Genomic DNA, 26,220 nt, shown 5'->3' on the forward strand with positions numbered 1-26,220 from the left:
TTACAGGATTGATTAACGTAATGTACGGATTGTCGAGTCCTTCTGACCTCCGGGGGATAAACCGAATGCGTGCCGCCACGTCGGCCGCGGCCCCTCGGACGAACAGGTCCGCTCATGCCGAATCAACAGTGGCAGGAGACCCAGCGCGACTTGGCGTATCTGCCTCCAGCAAGTCACCATAGACTGTAAAAAGAAGCGAGTGACTGAGTCACGTCACCGGGCTCATACGCGCAGGCAGGCCAGGGTTGTCTTACTGCATACGACACATTTAGCTTTGCCTTTGTCCTCCGTCTTCTCCAGCCATAAATACTTCACTGTGACGGCCGTTCTGCTGCGCTGACGGACCCGCGGAGATCCCGGGTAGCAGGTGACCGTGCGTCTGCCCTGACTCTGAGGCTACGGCGGTAATAATGAAGCAGCGTCAGGCCGTTCACCGTCACTTGATCTCAGAATTAAATACGCTGAGCCGCGAGCATCGGGGTGTGCAGCGACCCTGGGTTCCGCCTTTGCTGCGTGTCAAATCAATCATCTCTCTCTCTCTCCCTCTCACCTCCTTCTCCGCAGCTGTCCTTTCAAAATAAGAGCGCAGAAAGCCCGGAAAACGTGCCTGTGTTTATTTCGCGATACGTTTTTTGACAGCACGATGCATTTCGTCACATGAACGTGTCATAAACATTATATCAATGTCATAACGTTGTCAATTCGGTTGACCCTAACCCTACAAAAACCGAATGACACTTGATGATAAAGTTATGACATTGACATAACGTTTATGACACGTTCATGTCTGTGTCATGTCACTCTTATGACAGTATCATGTCACTCTTATGACAGTGTCATGTCACTCTTATGACGATACCTTAAAGTAAAATGTAACCCAATTCAGTGACCAAAAAACCAACAAGATTGAGAGTGAAAATTTTCAAAAAAAAATGGATATAAAATTTCCAGAATTTGGCCTAGATTATTTCTTTATACAGTGCTCTAGGACAAAATGGGTGCACAAACACTTTATTGTTAGATCTGCAAATCTTTTAATTTTAAATTTAAGAGAGTAACCCCCCCACCCCCCACCGCCTGGGCCACCAATATGTGCCCCCTTCACATTTCTGTCTGCCCACTCACATAGACCTGTCTAGAACCAGCCCCGGTCACAGACACTGCATGTCTTTCCTCTGTTCACTCTGTGGTCACGTTGGTGTTGCTGACTTGTACACCACTGTTTACAATACAGGAAGAAGAAACGTCACCACCTAGCTCTTTATGTTTAGCCTTGGTAGCTGCTCTCATATTCTTTTAAACAGAATGTACAGACATTTGTAGATAAACTCTTCAGTTACTTAATCCGTCAGATGAACCAGCTCTATCTACACAGTTAATTCAAACAGCACTATCCTCACTGTGTAATAACACTAACTACTTAAATGTTGAGGTTCAGATATGCAACAAAGAAACAGATGTGTTTGTATCATATGAGATCGTATCAACCATTAAAAAAGTTTAAAAAATAAATTTAAAAAAAATATATTAAAAAAGAAAACTATTGAAGGATTATTTCTTGACTCAAACCTGTTTCATCTTGCTCTCAGTGTGTAACTAAATATCCTATAAAGTAAATGTATATGTACAATACCTGGTACAGTGAGAAGAAGGACGATGACAAATCCACTTGATGCTACTGTTAAAATCATCACTGCTCCTCTCATCTTTCTGTGTGACTTCAGACACAATTAAACATATCAGCTGCTGAACAGTGTATAAAAGATACACCAATCTGAACCAAAAAGTAGTACTGGTCTGACAAGAAAGGAGGGTGATGATCATCCGTGCACAGTGGGCAGAAGTGAAGCGGGGCTAAAAGAAAACCACAAACTTCCTGCATCTTATTTTGGTTTCTAGTTGAATGAGAGTAGGCCTGAGCTGATGGTCCAATGCTGTTTCCTTTCATTTTTCTGCAGCTCACCCTTGACCAATGTAAGGCTAAACATAAAAGGAACAAACAAAAATGTATTAATAAACAAAACTTTTCAGCCTGCAGCCAAACTAAACATTATTAACCTATTGGCTGCCAGCCATTTTCAGAGCAGAGAGCCCCATACTCCCAGCCGTTTTAGAGCATTTTGACCGATCTTTCAAGACCCACAGAAAATTGTGTTCTATGACTGGAAGCTTCTCACCAGGCAGGCCTATGCATGCTTTAATGCAACTTTGAAATATGGACTGATTAGTGGTTTGTCCAAAAATAGCTTCCAGTTGTCTTTTACAGCAGTGTAGACAGGTGAACTATCCCAGTGAGAAAAAGCATTGTCACCCAGGCGTGTGGGCAGCAGTTTAGCTAAACTTTCCTCATCATAATTTGGAGCAGTACAGCCAACATCTGCACCATTTACATTGTTGAGGTACACAAAGCAATAATAATAATGAAAAAAAAAACTAGGTCATCATCTGAAACATTATGTTGGTGCCTCTAAATCAAACCACAGACACGTTTTAATTGCAAGACTAACACAGTTATCATTAAGGTCTTAACTCATTGAGTGCCAACCACGTCATTTCTCGTTTTTCGTTCCCATGCGTTGAGTGCCAAAAACGAGATTTTACGTTTTTTGCTTTTTTTTAAATTATGAAAAAAGACACTTTAATACACATTATATGTAAATTTGGGGACTCTACGACGAGCAGAACTGAAATAGATGACGATCAAAGTCTCATGACAGCTCATGATCTGGAAGTTTTTTATCATAACTCAGCTTTTTCAGGGTTTATACAGAAATTCTTAAGTTGAATTTAATACCTTTTAATACCTTTTTTAATACCGTCACAATATTTTTTAATACCAACACGACTTCGAGCTGCAACTGTAGTGGCAACTTTTCGAACTTCAGTGTTGGGGGTAACTAATTAAAAAGTAACAGATTACTGTCATTTTCTTACTTAACTTTCTGAGTGACTAAGTGTAGTAGGCAAATGCTCACAATTCAAATCAAGTACCTGTTACCTGTTAGGGGGGTGTGCTCAGGGCGGTGACACTCAGCATTAACAAATTATACAGTATACAGGTGCATCTCAATACATTATAATATCATGGCAAAGTCCATTTCCAGAAGTAAAGCCAACATTTCCGTAGCCTATTAAAAATGCTTTTTTTTTTTTTTTTTTTTAATTGGTCCTTTGTAATATTTAGATTTTTGGGGATACTGAATTGTAAGTCTTCATTTAATGTTAGTCATAATTAGTACAATTAAAATAAATAGAATAAATAAAGACATGAAATGTTTCATTCTTTGTGTTAGTTTCACTTTATGAATTGAAATACTGACATATGCCTTGATAATGCACCTGTGAATTGGAAATAATAGGAGTGATAGGTACAGTATATGAAATAATTAATTACTGCATACATCTTGACAGCTCACCTTTACTTCATTGTTAGCCTTCTGTGATTACGTTTGTCTGTACAGCACTTTGGAAACCTTTGTGTTTATTTAAATTGGGCAGAGCTCTGTGGGAAACACCTGCCTGACACAGCAACATAGGGAACCGTGCACGTCTGCAGCGCACAGCTGATACTCGTGCACGAAAAAACAAGCGCGTTGCCGTCGCATCGAATGTGCGCGGCTACGGTGCTGCTTTCGGTTGTGAGCGTGCATGTCGCGCGTCTACATTGGATATTGTATAATCAGAGCGAACTATGAACGAGGTTGCTTCACTTTCACGTGATTATCAGCCTGTTCAACATTTTACTGACCTGACGTCTTTTCACATGGGCTTCCTTCACCTTTCAAACGGGGCAGAGCTCCGTGGGAAACAGTAGGAGAGACACCGAGGGAGAATCTTGGTCTGACCCAACACTGACACATTGTGATCGCGCATGATGCGCATCTATATTGAAAGTAATGACAATACATCTGAACGGTCCCCCATGCACACATGTTTTAACCAAGGCAGCAGCCAAAATCACCCAGGCGGCACGGTTTTAGACTGAAGCGCATATAGTTTTACCGCGAACGCACACTGACCGACGTCACATCATTGATATCGCTCTGGTCCTACTTGCACATATAATTTATAAAATATAGGCTAAATAAATTAACGGGATTTTTAGGCCTGCACCTAACACAAATGGGAACAAACTCATAGTTGGATAGTGCTTCGAAAATTTAATACCACGTCAGATGACATTTATTACTTTTTAATACTTTTTAATGGCCTTAATTTTTGCTAATTTCATTTACTACCTTTTACTACCTTTTACAACCCCGCGGAAACCCTGTTTTTCAAACGGAGTTCTGCATGTGGATGCAGCAGCTGCTCTCACCCACGAGGCTGCAGCAGTTCGGAGCTGAACCAGGAAGCTCTCAGCCGACAGTCCCGCCCGGTCTTCATCTGTTTAGCTTGACTTTTCTCAGGAACAGAGGCACGTAGAAACAAACGGTTCGTGGCCATTTGAAGCATAAAGTTTCCCCTATCAAATGAGCCACAGCATGTGTTGGTGGCAATAATATAGAATACACTATGGCTCTACATAAAAAGTCAAAAATGGTCTAAATTGCCGGTACACTTGACTAAAACTTTTGAAAGGAGCGCGGCACTCAATGAGTTAACAGATTAACCATCTGACTTCTCTCCATCACAGACAGCAAGAGAAATTGACAACAAAAAAGTGCTTTAGGGGTAGGAATACCACCTCTTGATTTCCCAAATCAAAGTAGGCTATTCATGTTGCATCAACATGTAAAAATAATAAATAAAAATTTAGTGCACTTGCATTCTTATTAAAACGTTAATAAAAACTCTTCAAAAATAAATTTCCTCTTAAAATATTTGTCTGCACCATTTAAAAAAGTCATTTTTTCTATTTCCAACTCAGACATAAAATCTCCTTTGCAGTACAACCACATATTAGCACAAGTGCAATGATCAGGCAGGTAGTTCAAAAACTTAACTTACCACAATACTGACCGTAGTAGTTCGTTTTTCTGGCAGCCTCGTGGAAAAATAGTCCACTCTCACCTACCGCCCCTCATTCACAGGCGGCAAAACTGAAGCGCGTGAAAATCCACAGAAAGCAGAGAGAAATCCACCTTTCATTAGCATAACCAATCTGTGTTAGGTTACTGGTGTCTACGTTTGTCCCTTCTTCGTTGTCTTGGCGGTTGAAAATCCAATGAAGTCCGTTAGTTTCTTTGTAAATCCACAGCACACTGACCCGAGCAACTAGCTAACCGTTAGCTAGTAGCAGGACGAGTTGAATAAAAATCGGCGGTGGTGCTTCATTAATCCCGCCGGTAAAACTTAATCACAGTTTAAATTAATAGTCCACAAACCTGTGTAACGCTGGGTGTTTTTTATCCTCACCTGAACTGACTCCTCTTCGTCGGCCGTGGGTCAGATTCAGCCAATAATGACGAACTTTTACTGCTCGTTTACTTCAGATCAGAGGGTGGCACCGTTAGTGGCACCGCCGTTTCACCTCTCTGCCAACCAACCAACCGACGCATCCCTCTGTGCCACCGTATCACTCCGCCCCAATTCAAATGTAGGCCTACAGGTAACGGCCTATGGTAACGGCAGATGCCACGCAAAAGAAAGTAGTTCCCATTCCAACAACATAGGCTACAGAACATTCCCCCAACCAAACTCATAACAAAAACATTTTTCATCTTACATTATTTATTATTATTATTATTATTATTATTATTATTGTTATTATTATTATTATTGTCACTTGTGTAAACTCGGTTATTCAGCTCTCACCCGAGCTCTTTATGTTACTTTGTTTCCCCCTTTTATTTTTCTATGTCTTTTATTTCATTATTCACCTTTTTTGTACCCATCTTTGACTTATTCATCTCCCTGTAATCTAGTTATATTTTTGTAATGATCCTCTAGCCTAAATACAGACAGTATTTTTGATGTGCATTTTGATGTGCTGTTCTGCATCAATCTTGTTGGTTCTGTACATTGCTATTATTATTGCTTAATACATTTTTTTTTTTTATAACTGTTCACCTGCCCTCATGTCTTACTGACCGGAGTGAGCAGTTCATTAGCTCCACTTACTTTTACCTGATTAAACACGTTGCAAGAGTTTAAATGATCTGATAGTGAGGAGGAAGCAGCAACATGGTTTAATAAAAGCAGGAGTCGTAGAGAAATATGATTTTATTTTGTAATTCGGCTAAAACATCCATTAAAAAAAACAATAAGAAAGTAAACAAGTATTTACATATCCTATATACAGCACTGTTGATGTTTGTTTTGTTCCCTGTTTTCTTGATGCTGCATCATGTTTTTTTGTTGACTGTGCTGTAAAGTGCAAATAAATCCGTTCCTTCTTCTTGATGTCTTGATGCTCTGTGAAGAGAAGAATAAACCGTTCACTCTGACAGTTTTTAATCTGATATGCATTGTTTTGTTTTGTTTTTTCAAGTGTAAAGATGACAATGGAGCTGCTCACTCTGCTTCGCTGCTGGTGTTGTTAAATCTGACAACAGAGTATTCAACCTCCTCCTCATCTACCACAGTTTCTGTCTGGTGATGAACTCTAATGTTCGAGTAGATATCATTTCCCTGCTTCTGAGAGAGGCTGATGCTGGCATAGTGAAGTTCATCCTGCTGCCCTGCTTCAAACACTGGACCCACGTTTTGCTGAGGAGACAAAGACTTTATAGGAGTTTATAGGAACAACTGTCACATGTTGTGATTCCTATTGTTACCACCAGAGGTCAGAGTATTCACACAGACTGTTTCATGTTCCTTGTCACATTCAGAAAAGTCAATGAATTTAAATGTAGTGAAGTTCCACAGTTTAAAGTCATTATTCTCAGCCTGAGGGATCTACACCATCATCCACAGCTTTAATGAACTATTGTCTGTAAAACACCACACAGCACTCAGAAGGCAGACATGAAGAGAGTGGACTAAAGCTGATGAGTTTTAACAGGACAAGTGCAGTCTGACATTCGTGCTTCATTTTACGCTGGAAGACTTGAACTCTTTCTGCCTCACCTCTTCTCCGTTGTCAGGTCTCTTTCCTCCTTTACATTGCTTTATGAACTTGTCTCTTCTAGACAGGAGGAAAATCAGTCCAATTAATCAACTCCATATGTGTCAATGAACTAGATAATGATGGAGATAGAGACTTTCTCACCTGATCCACAGGAAAACAGCAAGGAGGACGAGAACCAGGAGAACAACAGTGATTGCTCCAGACGCTGCGGATTTCCATAAACCTGGACGATCAGAAGGAAACACTGACAACTGATGAGGAAATTACAGGACTCAGAGTTAACTGAGGATTAATACACATTCACTACATCACATTTACTCACCTAAAACAGTCAGATTCAAGGTGGACTTCTGACGTCCTATTGTGTTGTGGGCTTCACAGTAATAATTGCCACTGTGTTCAGGTCTGAGGTCAGTGATGGTGAAGATCTGTCCTGAAGCTTTTGGTGAGTCTTCATCCTCCTTGTACCAGGTGTAATTAGCTGCTGGGTTAGCATCACTGCTACAGGTCAGATTGACTGAACTGCCCTCCACTATCTCAGCAGAGGGACTTACTGACACAGAGGGAAGCTTTGGAGCATCTGGAGGAGGGAACATGAAGATGCATTAATATTGCTATGTATGACTTTGACCAATTCCAATACGTGTTTTCTACTTACACAGGACATCTATAAACATAGACGTAGAGTTGATCTCTCCAAACTGATTCTCAGACTTGCAGTGGTAGGTCCCTCGGTCCTCAGAGCTGATGGAGGATAAATTATAAACTCCTTCTGGTCCTTGAAGAAGAGTTTGGTTCTCCTTGTACCAGATGTAATTAGCTGCTGGGTTAGCATCACTGCTACAGGTCAGAGTCACTGAACTGCCCTCCACTATCTCAGCAGAGGGACTCACTGACAGAGAGGAAGTCTTTGGAGCATCTGAAACATATATTTAAAAAGATCTTCTGATAAATGTGACACACATCTGGAGATGCACAGTCAGTTACAATAGAATATATATATATTTTTTTTTTAAAGCAAGAAGGACTCCAGCCTGAATAGACAGATGTGTCGTTGACTTCAATTTCCAGGCCTTTCTTGCAGGTTGCCACGTAAGATGACACCACCTATCCATGAGTTTCAAATGTAGTCCTACACCTGCCATGCCGGGGACCCACAGGTGTTTCAGTTCTACGCCAATCAGAAACACAACTCAAATTGAAACACCTGTGTTAGTCCCCAACATGGCAGGTGTAGGACTACATTTGAAACTCATGAATTAGTTCACATTGAACGTAATACTAAACTTTACTTTACTAAGGAGGAAGGGGTGAGCATATAGAAAACCAGACAAAGGAACAACAAACAGGGCCACTTTGCAGGAACTTACCAGCTAACATTAGCAACATGGCTGCCAAACAAACAGATGAAGCCGGACTGCCTCAGGAAAAAGGCTTTAGAGCTTTAATCAGGAACAGAAACGGTGAAGACAAACTGGACGAGGCAGAGGACAGAACAATATCAAGGGAGGAATCCATTAAGCAGAAGACGTGCAAACATGGTGGCTGCTGAAGCTACAAGACAAACTAGAGGAAAACAAGTAGTACAAAACCTTTATGTTGTCACTTGTTGCTTTAAAATACTCACATTTCACATCAACTGAGACACGTTCGGATGTCGTCTTCTTCAGCTCATTCTCAGCTGTGCAGTAATACTCTCCAGAGTCGGAGGACTGGATGGAGGAGAAAACCAGCTGCGGCGGACTGAGCAGTGACTGGTTGTTTTTGTACCAGGTGTAGGTGGCGGGGGGGTTGGCGTCACTGCTACAGGTCAGTGTCACTGAACTGTTCTTCATTATGTTACCGGGGTGACTCGTCGACACTGATACAACCTTCGGAGCATCTGCAGGAAATAAACACACATGAACATGATTCTGTTATGATAGTATTCTCACCGATTGCTAATACATGTGCTGATTAAAATGACTGTGGTGTTGATAATTTGATGTACTGATCGTAGAAGGCTGCAGGAACTAACTAACAACAGGATTTAATTTCCATGTCTTCCATCTATGTGACACGGTGGAGTGAACTCACACACTGCAGCAGAGCGATGACCCTCATAAGCACAGGAATAACTGTACTCAAGATCAACGTGTCCATTGAAAAACGGAGACGTCTCCCCATGAATTTCTCTCTCATTCTTGTACCAAATAAAAGATCGACGACCAGAGAGTCGACAGCTGCTGTAACAAATCAGCTTTGGGCCAGCAGAAGACCAGATCACCTGCACCTGCACATCTGGATCTGAGAAGGAGAATCACATGTGGATGTAAATGCAACCTGTCGTTTTCTGCATGCACTTACAGGAATAGTTCACCAAAAAATGAAATCCAGTCATTAGTGACTCACTCTCATGCTGATGAATACTCCGGAGTAGTTTTTTATTCCTAAAAGTGCATCTCGAGACCCGGGAGGCCGGTTCGTAGTACACAAAAACGTCCATAAAACTACACAAAAACCATTTAATATTCCTCCACACTGCTTGTCCACTGCAATCCAAGTGTCCTGAAGGGATATAGTCCAGAGTTTACTCGAAACAACGTCATTTAGGACACAAGTCCGGTCACGTCTGCGTGCATGGCGTGAACACAAGAGCGCACCCCAGGCAAATTCAATACAGGACTGTTTAGGCTGTAAAAATGTCCTAAATGACGTTGTTTCCAGTAAACTCTGGACTAAATCCCTTCAGGACACTTGGATTGCAGTGGACAAGCAGTGTGGAGGAATATTAAATGTTTTTTGTGTAGTTTTATTTACCTTTTTGTGTCGGATCCTGTTACTCTCATAGGCTACAAAGTTTTGATTAGACTACGAACCGGCCTCCCGGGTCTCCAGATGCACTTTGAGGAATAAAAAACTACTCTGGAGTATTCATCAGCATAACTGAATTACATTTTTTAGTGAACTATTCCATTAAAGCTATTCAGTACCTGTGACAGTAAGAGTTGTACCAGGTAAATCACTGCCCCAGTCAAAGTTTCCTGTTTTTAATTTGAAGCGGTACTCTCCCGAGTCGCTCTCTCTCAGGTTGTTGATTCTCAGAGTGGAGCGTCCTTTCACTGTTTCCAGAACCTGGACCCGACCTGAGTCTTTATGAAGTTCAACAGGTGGTGTTGGTCGCCGCCACTGATCGCTGCGCTGATATCTGAACCAGAACTTAGATTGTGAATATACATAACTAGGGTATGCACAAGAAATGTCAACTGATGAGCCTTTGAAGGCACAGAGGCTTCTTTCCGTGTAAGTCAATCTGTTGCATGAAGAACCATAAACACCTAAAATAAATAAAAAAGAAAGACATATTTTTGAATATCACAGTGAAAAAAGTCACAACAGCACCTTGTAAAGGATAAAAAAAAAATCAAGAGCAGTAATGTCATTGTAGTACAGTGGATTTACTCACACACTGAAGGAGAGGGGAAATCTTCGTGTCCTTTAAGAGCACAGGAATAACTGTTTCCAGCATAAAAGTATTGTTCAAAAGAAGGTGCATCTTTTGGGATATTACGTCCATTTTCGTACCACGCATAGGAAGAATGACCAGGTAGACAACTGCTGTGACACTCGAGACGCGACCATGCACATGATTGAGTTTTGCAAGCTGACCGCTCACTCATCTGCACCTGTAAACCTGGACAAACACAACTTTAGACAGAACTGTCAACACAAGTGATAACAGATGCAAAAAGATGTGTGATTTCAGTGTTTTAATTACCAAGAAAGACAAACAATTACCTGTGACAGTCAAAGTGGTTCTGGGTGAACCAATAATCCCCCCATCTGGTTGGTCTGTTGCGAACCTGAACTTGTAAACAGCTGAGTCGCTCTCTCTCAGGTCTGTGATTCTCAGAGTGCAGTCGTTCTCACGACAGAGATACCGAACACGACCCGAGTACTCTGAGTCTGCTCTCAGATCCACAGGTTCATTATCCTTCAGTCTGGTGAACCAGAATCTTCTCTCAGCTGCAGCGTTACGCTTGTTCATCCAGGTTGGGTATCTGAAGGTGCAGCTTATGTCCACTGTTGATCCTTTCAGGGCACAGAGCTGAGAAGGGGTGCAGCTCACTCCCCAGTCACTCTGACCCTGCACCACTGTAACATGGAGCACAGCAGAAACCACAGACTTATGACAACATCTGGGGACAGACCTGAATATGTGCAGGTGCTTATGAACATGGAGGAGCTTTTAGCCCGACATCTGCCTTCGTCCTTGGTCAAAGTCTGACCTTTATTCACTTGAACATCTGGAGGTTTCCAGCTGTCCAGTGTTGTCTCAAACACATTTTCTATACATTGTGTGATAGAATTAGTCCAGATGTGGAAATTACATCAGGTGGGCGAGATGCGGCCCAGAAGAAAACACAAAAGAAAGTTATGTTTTCTAAGGTAATGTCGAATTATTATTTTTTGACATTGAAAAAGACTTTGTTTGAAACGTCTGTGCTTGCCTGTCCTGTAAAAAAAATTGTCAAAGGGATCGTGAGTGTGCTGGCTTTCCTCCCCTTTTCTATTTGTGCTGTAGCCGTGCCCTAAAGTTTTATCCTTTTTTTGGTGAGTGCTCGTTTCTCCCTCTTTTTTTAATTATTATTTTTTGCCATGTTCTCTCATTTTGAACAATATGCAGTGTGACAACCCATGTTGTGGGCATCTGTGTTAACAGTGAGCCTATGTAAAGAGAGGGAAAGGATTGGGATAAAAGGGATATAAATAATTACGTAAAGGGGTATATAAGAGAGATTAGAGTTGGAACAAGTGATGACATAAAAGAAAAAAGCTGCAAGAGCAGCTGAATAAGACTGTGAGATAAAAAAAAAGACAACAAATGCCAAAAGAAAAGAAAATAACAGGTTAGATATCTATACAACAATGAAAGTCACATTAGAATAAATCTGCAACAGATTCTGTCGCCTTAATGGTAAAACCACAGAAAAGAAACAACAGACGAGAGATGGAGGCGTGTAACGCACAGCAAAGGTCACAAAGCAAGCTGCAGTGCACGTATTGTAACCTGTCAGTCACTCTGGCCTATTTATATCATTTATTAGAGGTGTGGGGCACTGCAGGCTTCACTCGTTTCCTGACTGTGGTCTGAAACTAAAGACAAATGCAAATCAATGGTTAAAATGTTCCACTATAGTGTCACATGTTAACTGGGTTTGCAAAGTTTAGTGCACATGTACGATGGAAACAACACACTGGACATGAGAAATAAACTCATCTCTTCAACATCTCATCTCTTTCCTGTTTATTGTCTGTGTACTGTACTGTACTATATGTGTGTGTTATTGTAGCTGTTTTCTGTTTTTCGGTGTGTGAACACAGAGCAGCCAGTTCAACACATCCTATTACTGTAAGAGATCAGATAAGAGTTCACAAACACTGCACAGCTGTGACTCAAACAAACATCAAGACTATCTTCCTCTTTTTTTTATTGGCTTTGGTTTCCTTTAGCTCAACATTTGATGTCTGCTAAACATGATTATGTCCTGTTTCCTGTCATATCACCTGTTATTGCTGCTGTTAAAGGTTAGTATAAGCTCTTTTTCATGTTAAAGATAAATACAATTTTCTACACAGATATAATTCACTTTAAGCATCTGATTTATGTCCAGGAACAGCACAGTTTGTATCAGATCTACTGATGAGCTAATTACTAGTGATTACACAATAAATGTTGTCTAGACCTGTGAGTCTGCAAAAAAGCTGGGATGTAAATATAAAAGTATAAATATAAATGTTCAGTACCTGAGAGAAGAGAGACCAGTCCACTCAGCACTGCTGCAAAACTCATCTCTGCTCTGTTGGTTAGAAGAAATTTGGACTGTATGCTACAGTATTTTCAGTGTTGTGTGTAGACACACAGTCAATCAGAAATGGTTTCACAACCAACTCTTACACAACTTTTAAGGACCTTGCTCACTTCCTTCCTCTTTTCATGATTAACATGCATGGACGGCTCCGTTCCGGTAAGTCCCCGTGATTAATATTAGCCTATTATCTACTGTGCTTCTGTAAACCATACATGATTGCTTACTCTATGGAAACCGAGAGAGACCAAATTAACCAATACTTGTAAAACCGCATTATCTTGAAATAAATTATCCCATTATATTGATAAAACCAGATAAGTCTGTTGTCTTGACTGAGCGTCTGGTGACAACTAGTTGATAAACACTTCTGATTGTTTTCTACCTGTTCCTTCTAACAAATTAAAGGGATAGTTCAACATTTTGGCAAATTGGCCCATTGCCATAATCGCTAACAACTCCAAAATGCTCTGGTGGACAAGTTGTGACCTGCACATTCACCACACTATGAGATAATAACACAACGTTACCAGACAGAGTTGTTTTAGAGGTAAATTCATGCAAAACTGTGTATGTGTGTTGCCTTCAGGGACAGTTTTTCAGCAAGCAAATGTGTTTATCTCGAAAACAAGTCAGTCTGGTAAAATTCTGTAAGAGGCTCCCACCACTGCAGTCACCATGTTCTTTTAACTGGGTATTAAATATCAAACAACCAAACAAGACACTAATGGCTCTGTCGAAGTTCAGAAGCTGCTTCCTTTGAAGGCTGGTGACACCGCCAGGCCTACAACTCACTAAGGATTCAATGGGCGGATCCTTCCTGGCCTTACCAATCCCAAAATTCATAGTGGGCAGTAATAAGAGCAAACAACACTGACAAAAAGCCGCTTAACAATTTATATTAATGTGTTTCTGCTCAGTTGAATAATAATGGTACAACAAGATAGGTCACATTTTAGGTCAGTGTTAAATATTGTTATTCATTCAGATCCTAGTTAATCACTACACTATAGAACAACGGCTAAATCCCACAGAAAGTTTTAGATTTTAAACAACAGAGCAGTGGCCAAAAGATGTTTTATAAACTTGTGAATGATACCTTTCTCATAGGCCACAACAACACTTCACAGCTTCTTGATCTAGTTTATCTTATTTATAACCATGAAACGTGGCTTTGTGGTCGTTGCACACCTTTTGTGGCCAGGCTGTAAAGGAGAAAGCTACACTTCCCCTCCGTCTGTGCATCTGTGTTTTGGCCACATGTTTTTCATTGTGTAGGCTATGGCGGCAACTATTTATTGATTGTATGTATCTGTATCTCTCGAATGCCCAAGACAAATTTATCCATCTTAGGAGACAATTGAGGCTAATCGTATCTTATCTTATATAGAGTCTATTTTCAGTTTCTAAGTAGAAACTACCACTGTTTTTCATACACACACACATACACACTTTCTCAGATGCGGTTCAAGCTAAAAGTTTAAGATTTAGTGATTGACTCAGTGGTACAGTGAGAGTTGGCAACAATAACATCCAATATTAGTAGAAGGTTAATGTTGTTCATTAAAAAACAAGGTAAAAATATTTTATTCAGTAAAAACATCTGGTTATTTTAACAACAAAAATTAGTACAATCCAGTCAGTTCAACAAACATTGGACATTGGCTTCAAAACACACAGAATCACACTGAAATAAAATAAAAAGTTAAATAAAACATTCATTTAGGCCTATACTGCCTTGCGAGTGTAACGTACTAGAGTTAAATTACAGTAAGAGCAGGGTGGATACTGTATGTAGGGGACTGCACTCAACAAGACAGTAGAAATGGTTTGTTGAAGATTAACTTAACACATCTGCCTAAAGATAAACATTTTATAATAATCTCACTGTACATCTAGTGCCACACCATAAAAATACAATTAAGTGAAATGTCTGATAAATTAATATACATTATATATACACAATATACCGCGAGTATACCACTAACAGTCACTAGGGACCAGTGAAGTGAAGTGACGACGCAAGTTCAACTCACTCACCCATGAAAGACGTGCAAACCTGACCGCCAAGTGGTCATTGACCTCTTGGCAAAACAGTTTAGACCGGGGTTTGAAACTAACCTGGAGCAGTTCAATAACAACACAATGCAGAGGTTTCTACATCAGTCACATATAGGCTATATCATTCGTCACCTGGACGTCTTCATTTACAGTTTGCAAAGATCCCAGTCTAACTTCTGTGATCAGCTGCTGGTGGCTGAAGAAGTTTGTGTCTAAGCTGCCTTTTTTTTTTAATGCTGCATTAATGAACATACTGTATCTTTTAATGTCACTGTCAAAACTGATAAAGAGTGACAGATGTTCACACTCTGTACTTTTTGCTGACTGTGCTGTAAAGAGCACATGGATCCTCTGCGTCCTCTTGATGTCCGATTCTGTGGATGAAAACGTTTATTTAGCAAATTACCCAGATAAAATGGTAATAAATATGCAAGAGCAATAAAAACCATCGACAGAAAATCCTTCTGTTCTGACCTTGGAGAAGCACTGACACTCTTAACGTTGATGGTACTGTACTCCACACTCTCATCTTCATCTTTCTCATCATCCTCATTCTCCATCTTTTCTTCTATGTTAGGCTGAGTCGTCCTGATGTTGGAGTACAGAGCTTCTGGGTTTTTAGTGAATCTCACGCTGGCGTACAGAATATCGTCTGCTGCTTTTATCTGCACTGCACCTGAAGAGTTCTCATAATCCGGAGTTTCATATGTCTATTGGGGAAACATTGCACAGATTTAGACATGAGGGTGACTCGTTTTCTTGTTGTAATACTACAGTTTTACCAGTAGAGGTCAGTGAAAACCAGCGCTCTTCCTGTTAAAGTTCACCCATTCATTCACAAACTGGACCTCCAAAGCAAATTCTCAAACACATGTAGATTGAACCACAAACCATGCTGGGTGTGTGTGTATGAAGAGGGGCTGTACATGTCCCCCCAGCAATGTTACAGATACATGATAATAGTTTTATGATAATGGATAAACATGAGGAAAGAAGAAGAACAGGTCCAGTACTCCTCCTCTTCCTCACCTGTGTGATGATGTTTGGTGCCACTCCAGCCTCACATGGAGGCTTCAAGGACCTTCTTCTTCTGGACATTAAGGAACAAAGGAAGCATGAGATGAAAATGACAGAATTTAAGATGCATCACTGTGTAAAACTGTAGGAAAACTGGATTGTTTACCTAATCAATAGGACGACAGAGAGGACTATGAAAGCCAGAAGAAGAAGAACCGTGATTGATCCGGCTGCTGCTGATTTCGATGAACCTGGAAAAGAGGTTGCCTTTCCTTGTCAGTACTTTTCAAGTGATGAAATAGTCCTATGAAGGTGTATCACACTATATAACCCTAGTGTTACTCATTGCGCGGCATGCGGCTCGTCAAGCTATAATTGGTGGCTTGCATGGTACAGTAGCTTCCTATGTGGTATCACAGCCAATACATTTTTTCAAATGTGCTACATAAACATACTGCACTACAAAAACGCAAACATCCGAATTATATTAGGTGAAAGGAAGTATTTATTATTTCACCACAGTGAAAGTATTATTATATTTTATATATTAATATTTATTTCACCATTAAGCCTTAATGGTGATCCCTAAAGGGGGCACTGTCAAACCTGGCAACGCAGTCTGCAAGCCATGTGGCATTGTTTACAACATTTGACCACAGCACACGTTTGCAGGCAGGCTACGTTAGCTCCGCTAGCCAGCATGATGGACCATTTTTAACAAGAAAAGGGACAGAAACCAGCTCAAAAACCAGACGGACAGACACACAGTGTTGTAACGAGTAGTGGAGTGAGTGAGGAAAATGAGTCTGAGGAAGCAGCAAACAAAAATCAGCACGAAGACACCAGAGAGGGGACGAGCAGGCAAATGGCAGGTGTACCCAGTAAGAAACAAAAAATAGGAAGCAGACAAGATGAGCACAGAACATTTCAAGACAAGTGGACAGACACATTTTTATTTGTTCTGCATGGCATGAACTCTCTGTGTTTAATATGCAACAAACCCTCACTGTGATTGCAACAACAAACTACAAATACACATTTTTTGTGGGATGTCCAATTTATATGTAGAAATGCACATTTTCAAAGGTGACTTAGTATGTTGTCGCAAAAGTGGCTCTCCCCTTGATTTTGCACTGCCAATGAGGCTCTTGTGAAAAAAATAGTGAGGATCACTGCCCTAACCCTTTATGATACTTACGCATCTGAACCTGTCAGTTCCACACAGGGACGACTTACTTGAAAAAACGGTCAGATTTAAGGTGGAGTTCTGACGTCCTCTTTTGTTCTGGGCTTCACAATAATAATTCCCACTGTGTTCAGGTCTGAGGTCAGTGATGGTGAAGATCTGTCCTGAAGCTTTCAGTGAGTCTTCATTCTCCTTGTACCAGGTGAGTTTAGCTGCTGGGTTAGCATCACTGCTACAGGTCAGATTGACGGAACTGCCCTCCATTATCTCAGCAGAGGGACTCACTGACACAGAGGGAAGCTTTGGAGCATCTGGAGGAGGGAACATGAAGACATTTGGTTAATGTAAGGAGTAACAAATACCCCTTTCCCACTGGCCAAAAAACCCGTTTAAACCCGCTAACAATCGGCTTTTGGTGGCAGTGGGAAAGGCGCACCGAGCCGACGCCGGTCAAACGACTCGGCAAGCGACGCGGGTTAAAATCGCCTTTAATCGGCTCGGCTCCGAACGGCTTGCAGTGGGAACGCCAGACCCGCGTCAACCCGCTAATTTACGTGATGACACTGAACGTTACGTGACGCTACGTCATCGCGCCGGTCGCGTCTCATATCACGTACCAAAACAAAGCTCTGCTCCGCTCTGCTCTCATCCGAGACTGGGATCAAAAGATCAGAGAACACTGACCAAAAACGATAGAAAAAAAGAAAAGAAAAGAAGCGACAGTCTGTTTAACTGACGTGTTGTGCCGCGGACGTCCTGTCCTCCGCGGTCCTGGTGCTCCAGGTCAGCCAGCCAGAGAGTCTGCCTCGGCGGACGGACACTCCGCGGCGGGCAGCTGTGGCATGACTGTGTGTGTCTCTTGCACCGCGGATGAGAGCGGGGCGACTGGTTTATGCTCTGTCTGATCCCTCAGCGGGGGGGTCAGACTCGGCTCATTTTGGTCAATGGGAAAGGGGCCAAATGCCGATTGTTAGCGGGTCGACCCGCGTTTAAAAAACCCGCGTCGACCCGCTCATTTTAGTGGGAAAACGGCTAAAGGGTCAGACTCAAACCCAGACCTCACAGTTTGGACAAAATCTACAACCAAACAAAACAAAAACATACAAAACATACCACCTACTGCCCAACATGACAGCACCAGAGACAGTGCCTTTGGTAAATTAGCCACTAGGGCACAGATCCAGGACGTCTGTGTGCCACCTGACAGACTGTTACTCGGTTAGTCTTCTATCTCAGCGATCATCTTCTCCAGTCCAGTAAGAAGCTGTCATCTCTCTTATTTCAAACAGATTGGGTGTCAACCCTTCTTCAGACTGAAGGCTAACATCAACAACTGCTAACTTCCTCACAATAACAACACAAACAATATTTAGCATGTTCACTGACATAGCTAGCTCATATTTGCAATGAACTCAAAGCACTTAACAAAATTGTCAAAAGTATTGTTTTACACCCATGAATGTTTGTACTAAACTTTATCATAAAATTGTTATCACCAGCATCGGATCCAACCTTTGGGCACTAAATGAATGAATGAATCAATCAATCAATCAATCAATCAATCAATCAATCAATCAATCAATCAATCAATCAATCAAATATTTACAGATCAATGCTGCAATCCTGTGAGCATCACACAATAATAGCTAGAAGCAACACTTCTGCTAACATGCTCTAATCAACCAAAACCTTCGTATTGCTCAGGATTTGACATAATCCAGAATAATCAACATATATTTAAACGCATCATCTGCAAATACTTACACATGACGTCTAAAAACAGAGACGTAGAGTTGATCTCTCCATATTGATTCTCAGACTTGCAGTGGTAGGTCCCCCTGTCCTCAGAGCTGATGGAGGAGAAATTATAAACTCCTTCTGGTCCTTGAAGAAGAGTTTGGTTGCCCTTGTACCAGGTGTAAGTAGCTGCTGGGTTAGCATCACTGCTACAGGTCAGATTGACTGAACTGCCCTCCACTATCTCAGCAGAGGAAGTCCGCGACAGAGTAGAGCTCTTTGGAGGATCTGTAAACGTAGGAAAGAATAATATTATGACCATCACTTCTGTTGACTGAATAGAGATGTTGAGATTCCTTAGTGGGATCCAATAATGAGGTGAAAATGTCAGTGGTTCAGGGACTGAGATAAAAATAAGAATGATGAAACTAGTCATACCAACCAATCAAGTACCAATAAATGTTGGAAAAGGAGCACTTCCACAATGCTCGTTGGATAGGGACATACATGTAGGCTACTCCAAAAACACAAAACTCCACAACACTAACTAACAAAATGTTTTGACTGTCTGATGAAAGCTTGATGAAAGGTTTAGTGGTTTGTTGGTTTTTATGGTCTCACATGAACACGTTGTCACAATAAAAGCTTGTGATCATTAAAAGACAGTGCCTTGGATTTTTTTTCTTGTGGTTTTTAGGTACAGATGTTGATAATATATGATTATTTGAATGTTGTAGTGGTTCGTGAGTGGTCAGATTAACAAGGACAAAATAACTTGTACGTACGAGGTGTTTCACTCACATTTCACATTGATGACATAGTTACTTGACCTCCTTCCCAGCTTGTTCAGAGCTTCACAGTTATACTCTCCAGACTCAGAGGACTGGATGGAGGGGAAGACGAGCTGTGGTCCGTCACTGAGACGTTTCTTGTCCTTCAACCTGTACCAGGTGTAATTAGCTGCTGGGTTAGCATCACTGCTACAGGTCAGAGTCACTGAACTGCCCTCCACTATCTCAGCAGAGCGACTCACTGACACAGAGGGAAGCTTTGGAGCATCTGGAGGAGGAAACATGAACATTATTATTAAAGATCCTGATCATCTCTGGTCCATGTGTGAAGTTCTGGTGCTTGGTGTTTCTTTCGTGGTCACATGGTGTTGAACTCACACACTGAAGCAGAGCGGTAATCCTCATAACCTCTGAGAGCACAGCTGATGTTGTCTTGCAGGTCAAAGTTAAACATATAAGAAGAAGAAGATTTCCCATGAACTTCTTCTCCGTTCTTGAACCAGACAAAGTCAAAGAGGCCGGTGGGACTGCAGCTGCTCACACACCTCAGCTCGCCCTCAATGTCAAACTGGTCGATTCCTATCCCTCTGGACACCTGCAGCTGCACAGCTGAAGTCCAGGGGAACAAACAGTGTTACCAATGATCACAAAATACTCAAACACGAATACACTCACAATAAAACTGAATTCATAGTTCAGAAAATTGACCTGATACAAACATCTAACTTGTACGCATGCATGAATGTCCCATTTATGCATTTCACACTATTGTTTTGTCCCTCACAGTTGCAATTTGATGGTGGTTTAGAAAACTAAATAAAATTCAGGACAGATAATATAAACATGATAAATAATATGTTTGTGATCCATACCTGTGACAGTCAGAGTTGTACCAGGTAAGTTTCTCCCCAAGTTAAAGCGATACTCAGCTGAGTCGCTTTCTGTCAGGTTGGTGATTGTCAGAGTGGAGTGTCCTGTTTTTGGTTCAAGAAACGTAACACGGCCTGAGTATTGGGGGTCTTTACTAAGGTCCTCCGGCTCTGAGGGATTCTCAGAGCCAGATCTGAACCAGAACTTTGATAGGCTAGGATAGTAACTGCTGTAGGAACCGTTAATGTCGACTGATGAGCCTTTGAAGGCACACACTCTTCTGTCATTGTAAATCACTTTGTTGCAGGATTCACCATAGACACCTGAAAGACAGAAACATTATTACTCAATAAGAAGAAAATCAAATTAATCACATAGCCTACATATATATTTGAAAAAACATATACAGTAAAACTTACACACTGCATGAGAGGTGAATTCCTCAAATCCTTTTACAGCACATGAAAAACTGTCCCATGGATCCCATGAACCAGAATAAAAATAAGAGCTTTGTCCCAGTATTTCCTCTCCATTCTTGAACCAGACATAAGAAGAGCCATCGCGTAGATGACAACTCGTCTCACACTTGAGCTTTGGAGAAGAAAAATACCTAAATACCTCCACCCAGATATCTGCATGAGAGAGAACAAGGAACAGAAGTTTCTCATATCCATCACTGTGAGGATGTCAAAACACAACACATGTAAATGTGAAACCACATAAATAGATGTACTGAATTCACTATCACTGAGCACCTTATCAGGAACATCTGCAAAGCTGTTTGTTTATGTACTGAATACAGTCAGCCAATCGTGAAGTAGCAATGCAGCAAGTCAGGAGCTTGAGTTGATATTCACATTAAAGGGATAGTTCACCCAAAATTCAAATTTCACTCATTATCTACTCACCCTCATGTCAACTAAGAGCTGTGAGAATTTTCAGAGTCCTCCGTTCCTTCTCTGAGTTACGGGGGGGGTCTGCGCAGCAGTATTTGTCCATATAATGGTTGTGAATGGACACCACGTTTCTTCGTCCAAAAAGACACACCAAAAAACATCCAAATACCTCCATACTGCTCGTCTGTAATGTCCCTCTTGTATTGAAGCCCCGACATGAGAAATTGTTCCGAAAAAAATTAAATAAGTCTATATTTTAAGCTTGTTTGTAGCGGAAGCTCCCAGTGTCTCAGTTCACTGCTCTGCCTGTGTCGGTGCAAATCTCACGTGATTTACACTGACCGGCGGAACAATTTCTCATGTTGGGGCTTCAATACAAGAGGGACATTACAGACGAGCAGTATGGAGGTATTTGGATGTTTTTTGGTGTGTCTTTTTGGACGAAGAAACGTGGTGTCCATTCACAACCATTATATGGACAAATACTGCTGCGCAGACCCCGCCGTAACTCAGAGAAGGAACGGAGGACTCTGAAAATTCTCACAGCTCTTAGTTGACATGAGGGTGAGTAGATAATGAGTGAAATTTGAATTTTGGGTGAACTATCCCTTTAAACATCAGAATTTTACTGTGTTAAAGAGAGAGGTCAGAGGTCAGACTGACAGAGGCTACGGTCACTCAGATAACCACTCTAAGTTTCCGACCTCTTGTGGAAGCCATGACATGAAACACTGAGGCCTGGTGAAGCGTCCCTAATAATTATAAAGTTCTCTGTGAGTCAAGTTCAGTTTCAATGTGGTCCACATGAAATATCCTCAGTGTTTACATCTCATCCATCGACTGTGTTGTTAAAGTTGATTCATACCTGTGACAGTCAGAGTTGTACCAGGTAAGTCACTCCCCCATTTAAACCATCCTGTTTTGAAGCGATACTCAGCTGAGTCGCTCTTTCTCAGGTTGGTGATTCTCAGAGTGGAGCGTCCTGTCTGTGGTTCAAGAAACTGAACACGACCTGAGTATTGGGGGTCTCCACTAAGGTCCACAGACTGTTGACTACGTCCAGATCTGTACCAGAACTTTGATTGGACATAATCATTATTATAACTATTGTAGGTACAAGAAATCTCCACTGATGAGCCTTTGAGGGCACAGATTCTTCTGTCAGTGTAAGTCACACTGTTGCAGGATTCACCAGAGACACCTGAAAGATTAAATATTTCTTATCATCAGGTTTTCTGCACATGATACCAAAAAATCACATTGCTGTTTCACTGCTCTCTTTTACACTGGAAAAAGCCCATGGTCACTGTATTGGTCAAGCTTGTTTACAAGGCATTGTTTGGTACTTGGCACTGAACACAAAGTGCAGTTTAGGCTGAAGGGATTTTTCAGGTCATCAGAAATCAAATCAAGATGCAGTTAAACATTTATGACTTGATGATAATGTGGTATATTGATGTGTTGATGAAAAGAAGGGATCACCGCCAACACATCTTCACTTGCATTCAAAAAGAGTTTATTACAAGAAGAAGAACAGTGTTCAAAAATGACAAATCATGGAGCATCTCATTTCCAAAATATCACAGGATTTCACTTTAATAGTCGAGGACTGAAGTGGTGAACCACCTGCCTCTAAATAAAAAGGTGCCACCAGGTGGTGCTTTGTTATTGTAAGACTCACATATTGAAGGAGAATGGAAATCCTCATGTCCTGTTAGAGCACAGGAGTAGCTGTTGGCATCACGACTGTCGTCTGAATAAGAGGCTTGTGTCTGTGATGTTTTCTGTCCATTCTTGTACCAGATGTAGGAAGTATATGGAGGTTTACATCTGCTGCTGTAGCACTGTACACTGGTTGGATTCCAGGAATAACCCACTACCTCTGTCAATGTGAGGAACATAGACACATACACACAGACAAAAATGTTACTGCTTTCTACTGGTTGAACATTTGAAAATAGTTGTTGCTTTTTGTCTTTTTTAGTTTTTTTTTTTTTTTTACCTGTGACAGTCAAAGTGGCTCCAGTCCTAATAGTTGTTCTATAGTGTTGATGATACTTGACCAATAATTTGTATTCAGCTGAATCACTCAATTTCAGGTTCCTGATGGTCAGAGTGCATCTCTGTTGTGCACAACTGTACTTCAAACGTCCTGCGTAGTTGGCCTCTCTTGTCAGATCCACAGGTTGATTATTTGTCCATTTGGTGTACCAAGATATTTCCATAACATCAGTGTCATCTACTGTAGGGAAGCTGCAGTTTATTTCGATTGTCGATCCTTTTATGGCACAGATCTTAGTTGGAGTGCACCACACTTTCTCATAATTTTTACCCTGAACCACTGTGAAACAAAGCATATTAGAAATTATTAGATCAACGTGAGGACACACAGGTGATTTCCAGGTCACTTTAGCTCTCAACACTTAAGTGCCTAAAACCTGCAATTCCTCTCCTGATTGAGTCTCCAGCAGTGAGTCAGTCCACATAGACTCACATGTTAAAATATCCTTTAACTTTACAGCAGAAATGTCATAAAGGACCAGTGACTAATGACTTTACTTGAACTAGAGACTGATGACTTCAAAATACCTGAGATTTAAAGGGGAACTACGTAAGTCGGGTCTCTTCTCCTCTGTGTCTCTAACCCTCCTCTCCTCCATGTGTTTTTGTTTTCAACAAAGCCGGTGAGAAATCAATCCATGGAGTGGTGGATAACGTTATTTATCATCTAGCATGTTGTGTAGTCATATCTGTCATAAACAAGCGATTACGGGTTACGGGGCGCGTTACGTTTGTGTGGCGGTGCCGCAGAGACGAGAGCTGCACACCGGGTCGGAGGCTCTGATCTTACAAGGTTGGTTTTCAGCCAAGAGACGCTAGGTGGAAGACAGAGAGCCTCCATTCTCCCTGGAACTACGAAGAACTACAGGTCATTGATATAACCAGCACTAGGACTCTGGAGCTGTTTAATTAAGGTAAAAAATAAATGGAGCAGAGTTGAGGTAAAAATCCTGCATACTGTAGTTCCTCTTAAAAAGTGTGTTTAATAATGCCATGGATCAATATTTCCTGAATCATTTAACGCTACTGTAACAATCATTTCCAATCAGAATCCACCTTGTTTGAAGCATCTGAAAACATTCAATCAAGTTTTAGAACAGGGAGGGTTACCTAATAGTGACCCCTAGAGCTAATGAGCAGCCAGCTAACACCAGCTGCACAAATTCTACAAATAATTTAATTCATCAATAACAACTGAATTGCAGTATCTGAAACATGCAGGTACAGATGGAAATGCAACAACTTATAACTTTGTTCAACATTTATGATTACACAACGGTAAGTTGAGACCAATCTGTTAGAGCTAATGCTTTACTGTAGCTAACATTAGCTTAAGTAGCCTAATATGCTCACTAGTTAAATCAGTGAGGCTGAAAACTATGACACTTAAGTTAATTTAGCTGAGGTGAAGGAGAAAGTGATGTAGGGTGCTGCTAAACCTTTGCTGACTTGTTTAGGACTCAAAATTCAAAGTTTTGGAGACTTAAGACTCAGTTGAGATTTGCAAAACAAAAACATGGTCCCACCAGAGACAACAACAACATTTCGTAATTGTAGGCTACTTCAACACAGTTTTTAACTGAAGCAAGCTGAAGATAAATTTAGAAAATGCAAAATTAAAAACCCCAGTCTGCTTTGCTTGGCTGCTTTCCTGTCTGCGATCAGGCTGCAGCGAAGTGCGAATGGAAACTTTTGTCAAATACAGAACTTCAAGACGCCCAAAACACTGTGATGTGAACAGAACCACACCCACTAACAATCGAGTCAGTTCGACCCTGAAGTTCAAACAGATGTTCAAACATCAGATAGATGTTGAACAGGATCACTCTGTATTTTTTTAAACACGGACTGAAACCCAAACTTTCTTTTAAGTTGCAGTGTGAACTGTGCAGGTTGTTTTCACTGTGAACGGAAACATGAGAGCAGTGAAAGTGAACCAAGACTGAGGAGTTGCAATGAGCAGCTGAGATATGCTAAAAAGTAGTGTTTGTTATTTTTATCCATTTAAAAAAAGTCATTTTTAACAACTTTAATAATCACAAAATAATGAACACTTCACTTTTTTACAGTATTGCGCATCATTCTTTTTTGTGTGGACACAAATATCTCTACAAAACTTATATAAATTTGGAAGAAGAAAAAACAGCAACAACATTCATTTGGGCTTTTGTTGGTTAAAGGTCAAAAGTCAGGGTCATGATGACCTTATTGTGGCCTTGTGGTTGTAATATCTGGAGAACTCCTGAAGTAAAATCACTTTTTAGTACTTGCTCCTCTCCTTGTGAGACCGCACTTTATCTAATGCACATTATTTGACCACTGTGTTCTTATCAGTGTTATCTTAGATTTTTATCTCATCCAGTGCCATAACACGTTGCTTCTTATATTTTATATTTCTTATATGACCACAGTTAGTGCACATACTATTTATATTGTTAGTTACTCTGATGTGTGTTTATGTAATTATTTATTTCCTGTGTTTTATGGTTTTACTTTTATGTGATCCTATGAGCTGCAACACAAATTGTCCTTTGGGACATGAAATAAATTGAACCTGAACCTTTTAATTTGGCTCAAACATTCACATGGACTCAGGGAGGAACTGATTATACTTCGGTGCAGGTGCAGATTCAGACACCATCACTGTCGTTGTTTCCCTTCGTTATATTTTTAAAGAGAAAGAACATCTGTAAATTGATGCAGTTTAACAAATACAAGGTAAATAGTCTATGTCAATTGG

The 26,220-nt window shown here is 40.9% G+C and overlaps 1 protein-coding gene and 2 long non-coding RNA genes across 3 annotated transcripts; all 3 read right to left on the reverse strand.

Moving 5' to 3' along the window:
* Nucleotides 1-6,236: 6,236 nt before the first annotated feature.
* Nucleotides 6,237-7,053, reverse strand: LOC310985857. The gene is made up of 3 exons (XR_014595380.1): nt 7,012-7,053; nt 6,461-6,651; nt 6,237-6,357 (listed from the first exon to the last, which is right to left on the reverse strand). It is a non-coding gene; the product is annotated as an uncharacterized lncRNA (long non-coding RNA).
* An 8,452-nt stretch (nt 7,054-15,505) lies between these two features.
* On the reverse strand, nt 15,506-16,203 carry LOC310985850. The gene is made up of 3 exons (XR_014595379.1): nt 16,106-16,203; nt 15,952-16,012; nt 15,506-15,632 (listed from the first exon to the last, which is right to left on the reverse strand). It is a non-coding gene; the product is annotated as an uncharacterized lncRNA (long non-coding RNA).
* A 930-nt stretch (nt 16,204-17,133) lies between these two features.
* Nucleotides 17,134-20,616, reverse strand: LOC310988163 (B-cell receptor CD22-like; the record flags this gene model as incomplete). The annotated part of the gene is made up of 6 exons (XM_083974675.1): nt 20,526-20,616; nt 20,032-20,262; nt 19,664-19,921; nt 18,890-19,150; nt 17,251-17,436; nt 17,134-17,147 (listed from the first exon to the last, which is right to left on the reverse strand). Exons 2-6 carry the CDS (start codon nt 20,105-20,107, stop codon nt 17,134-17,136), a joined length of 795 nt encoding a protein of 264 aa, XP_083830801.1. The 5' UTR covers nt 20,108-20,262; nt 20,526-20,616.
* Nucleotides 20,617-26,220: the final 5,604 nt, after the last annotated feature.

Source organism: Trachurus trachurus, assembly GCF_905171665.1.
Source record: "Trachurus trachurus genome assembly, chromosome: 1".
NCBI lineage: Eukaryota > Metazoa > Chordata > Actinopteri > Carangiformes > Carangidae > Trachurus > Trachurus trachurus.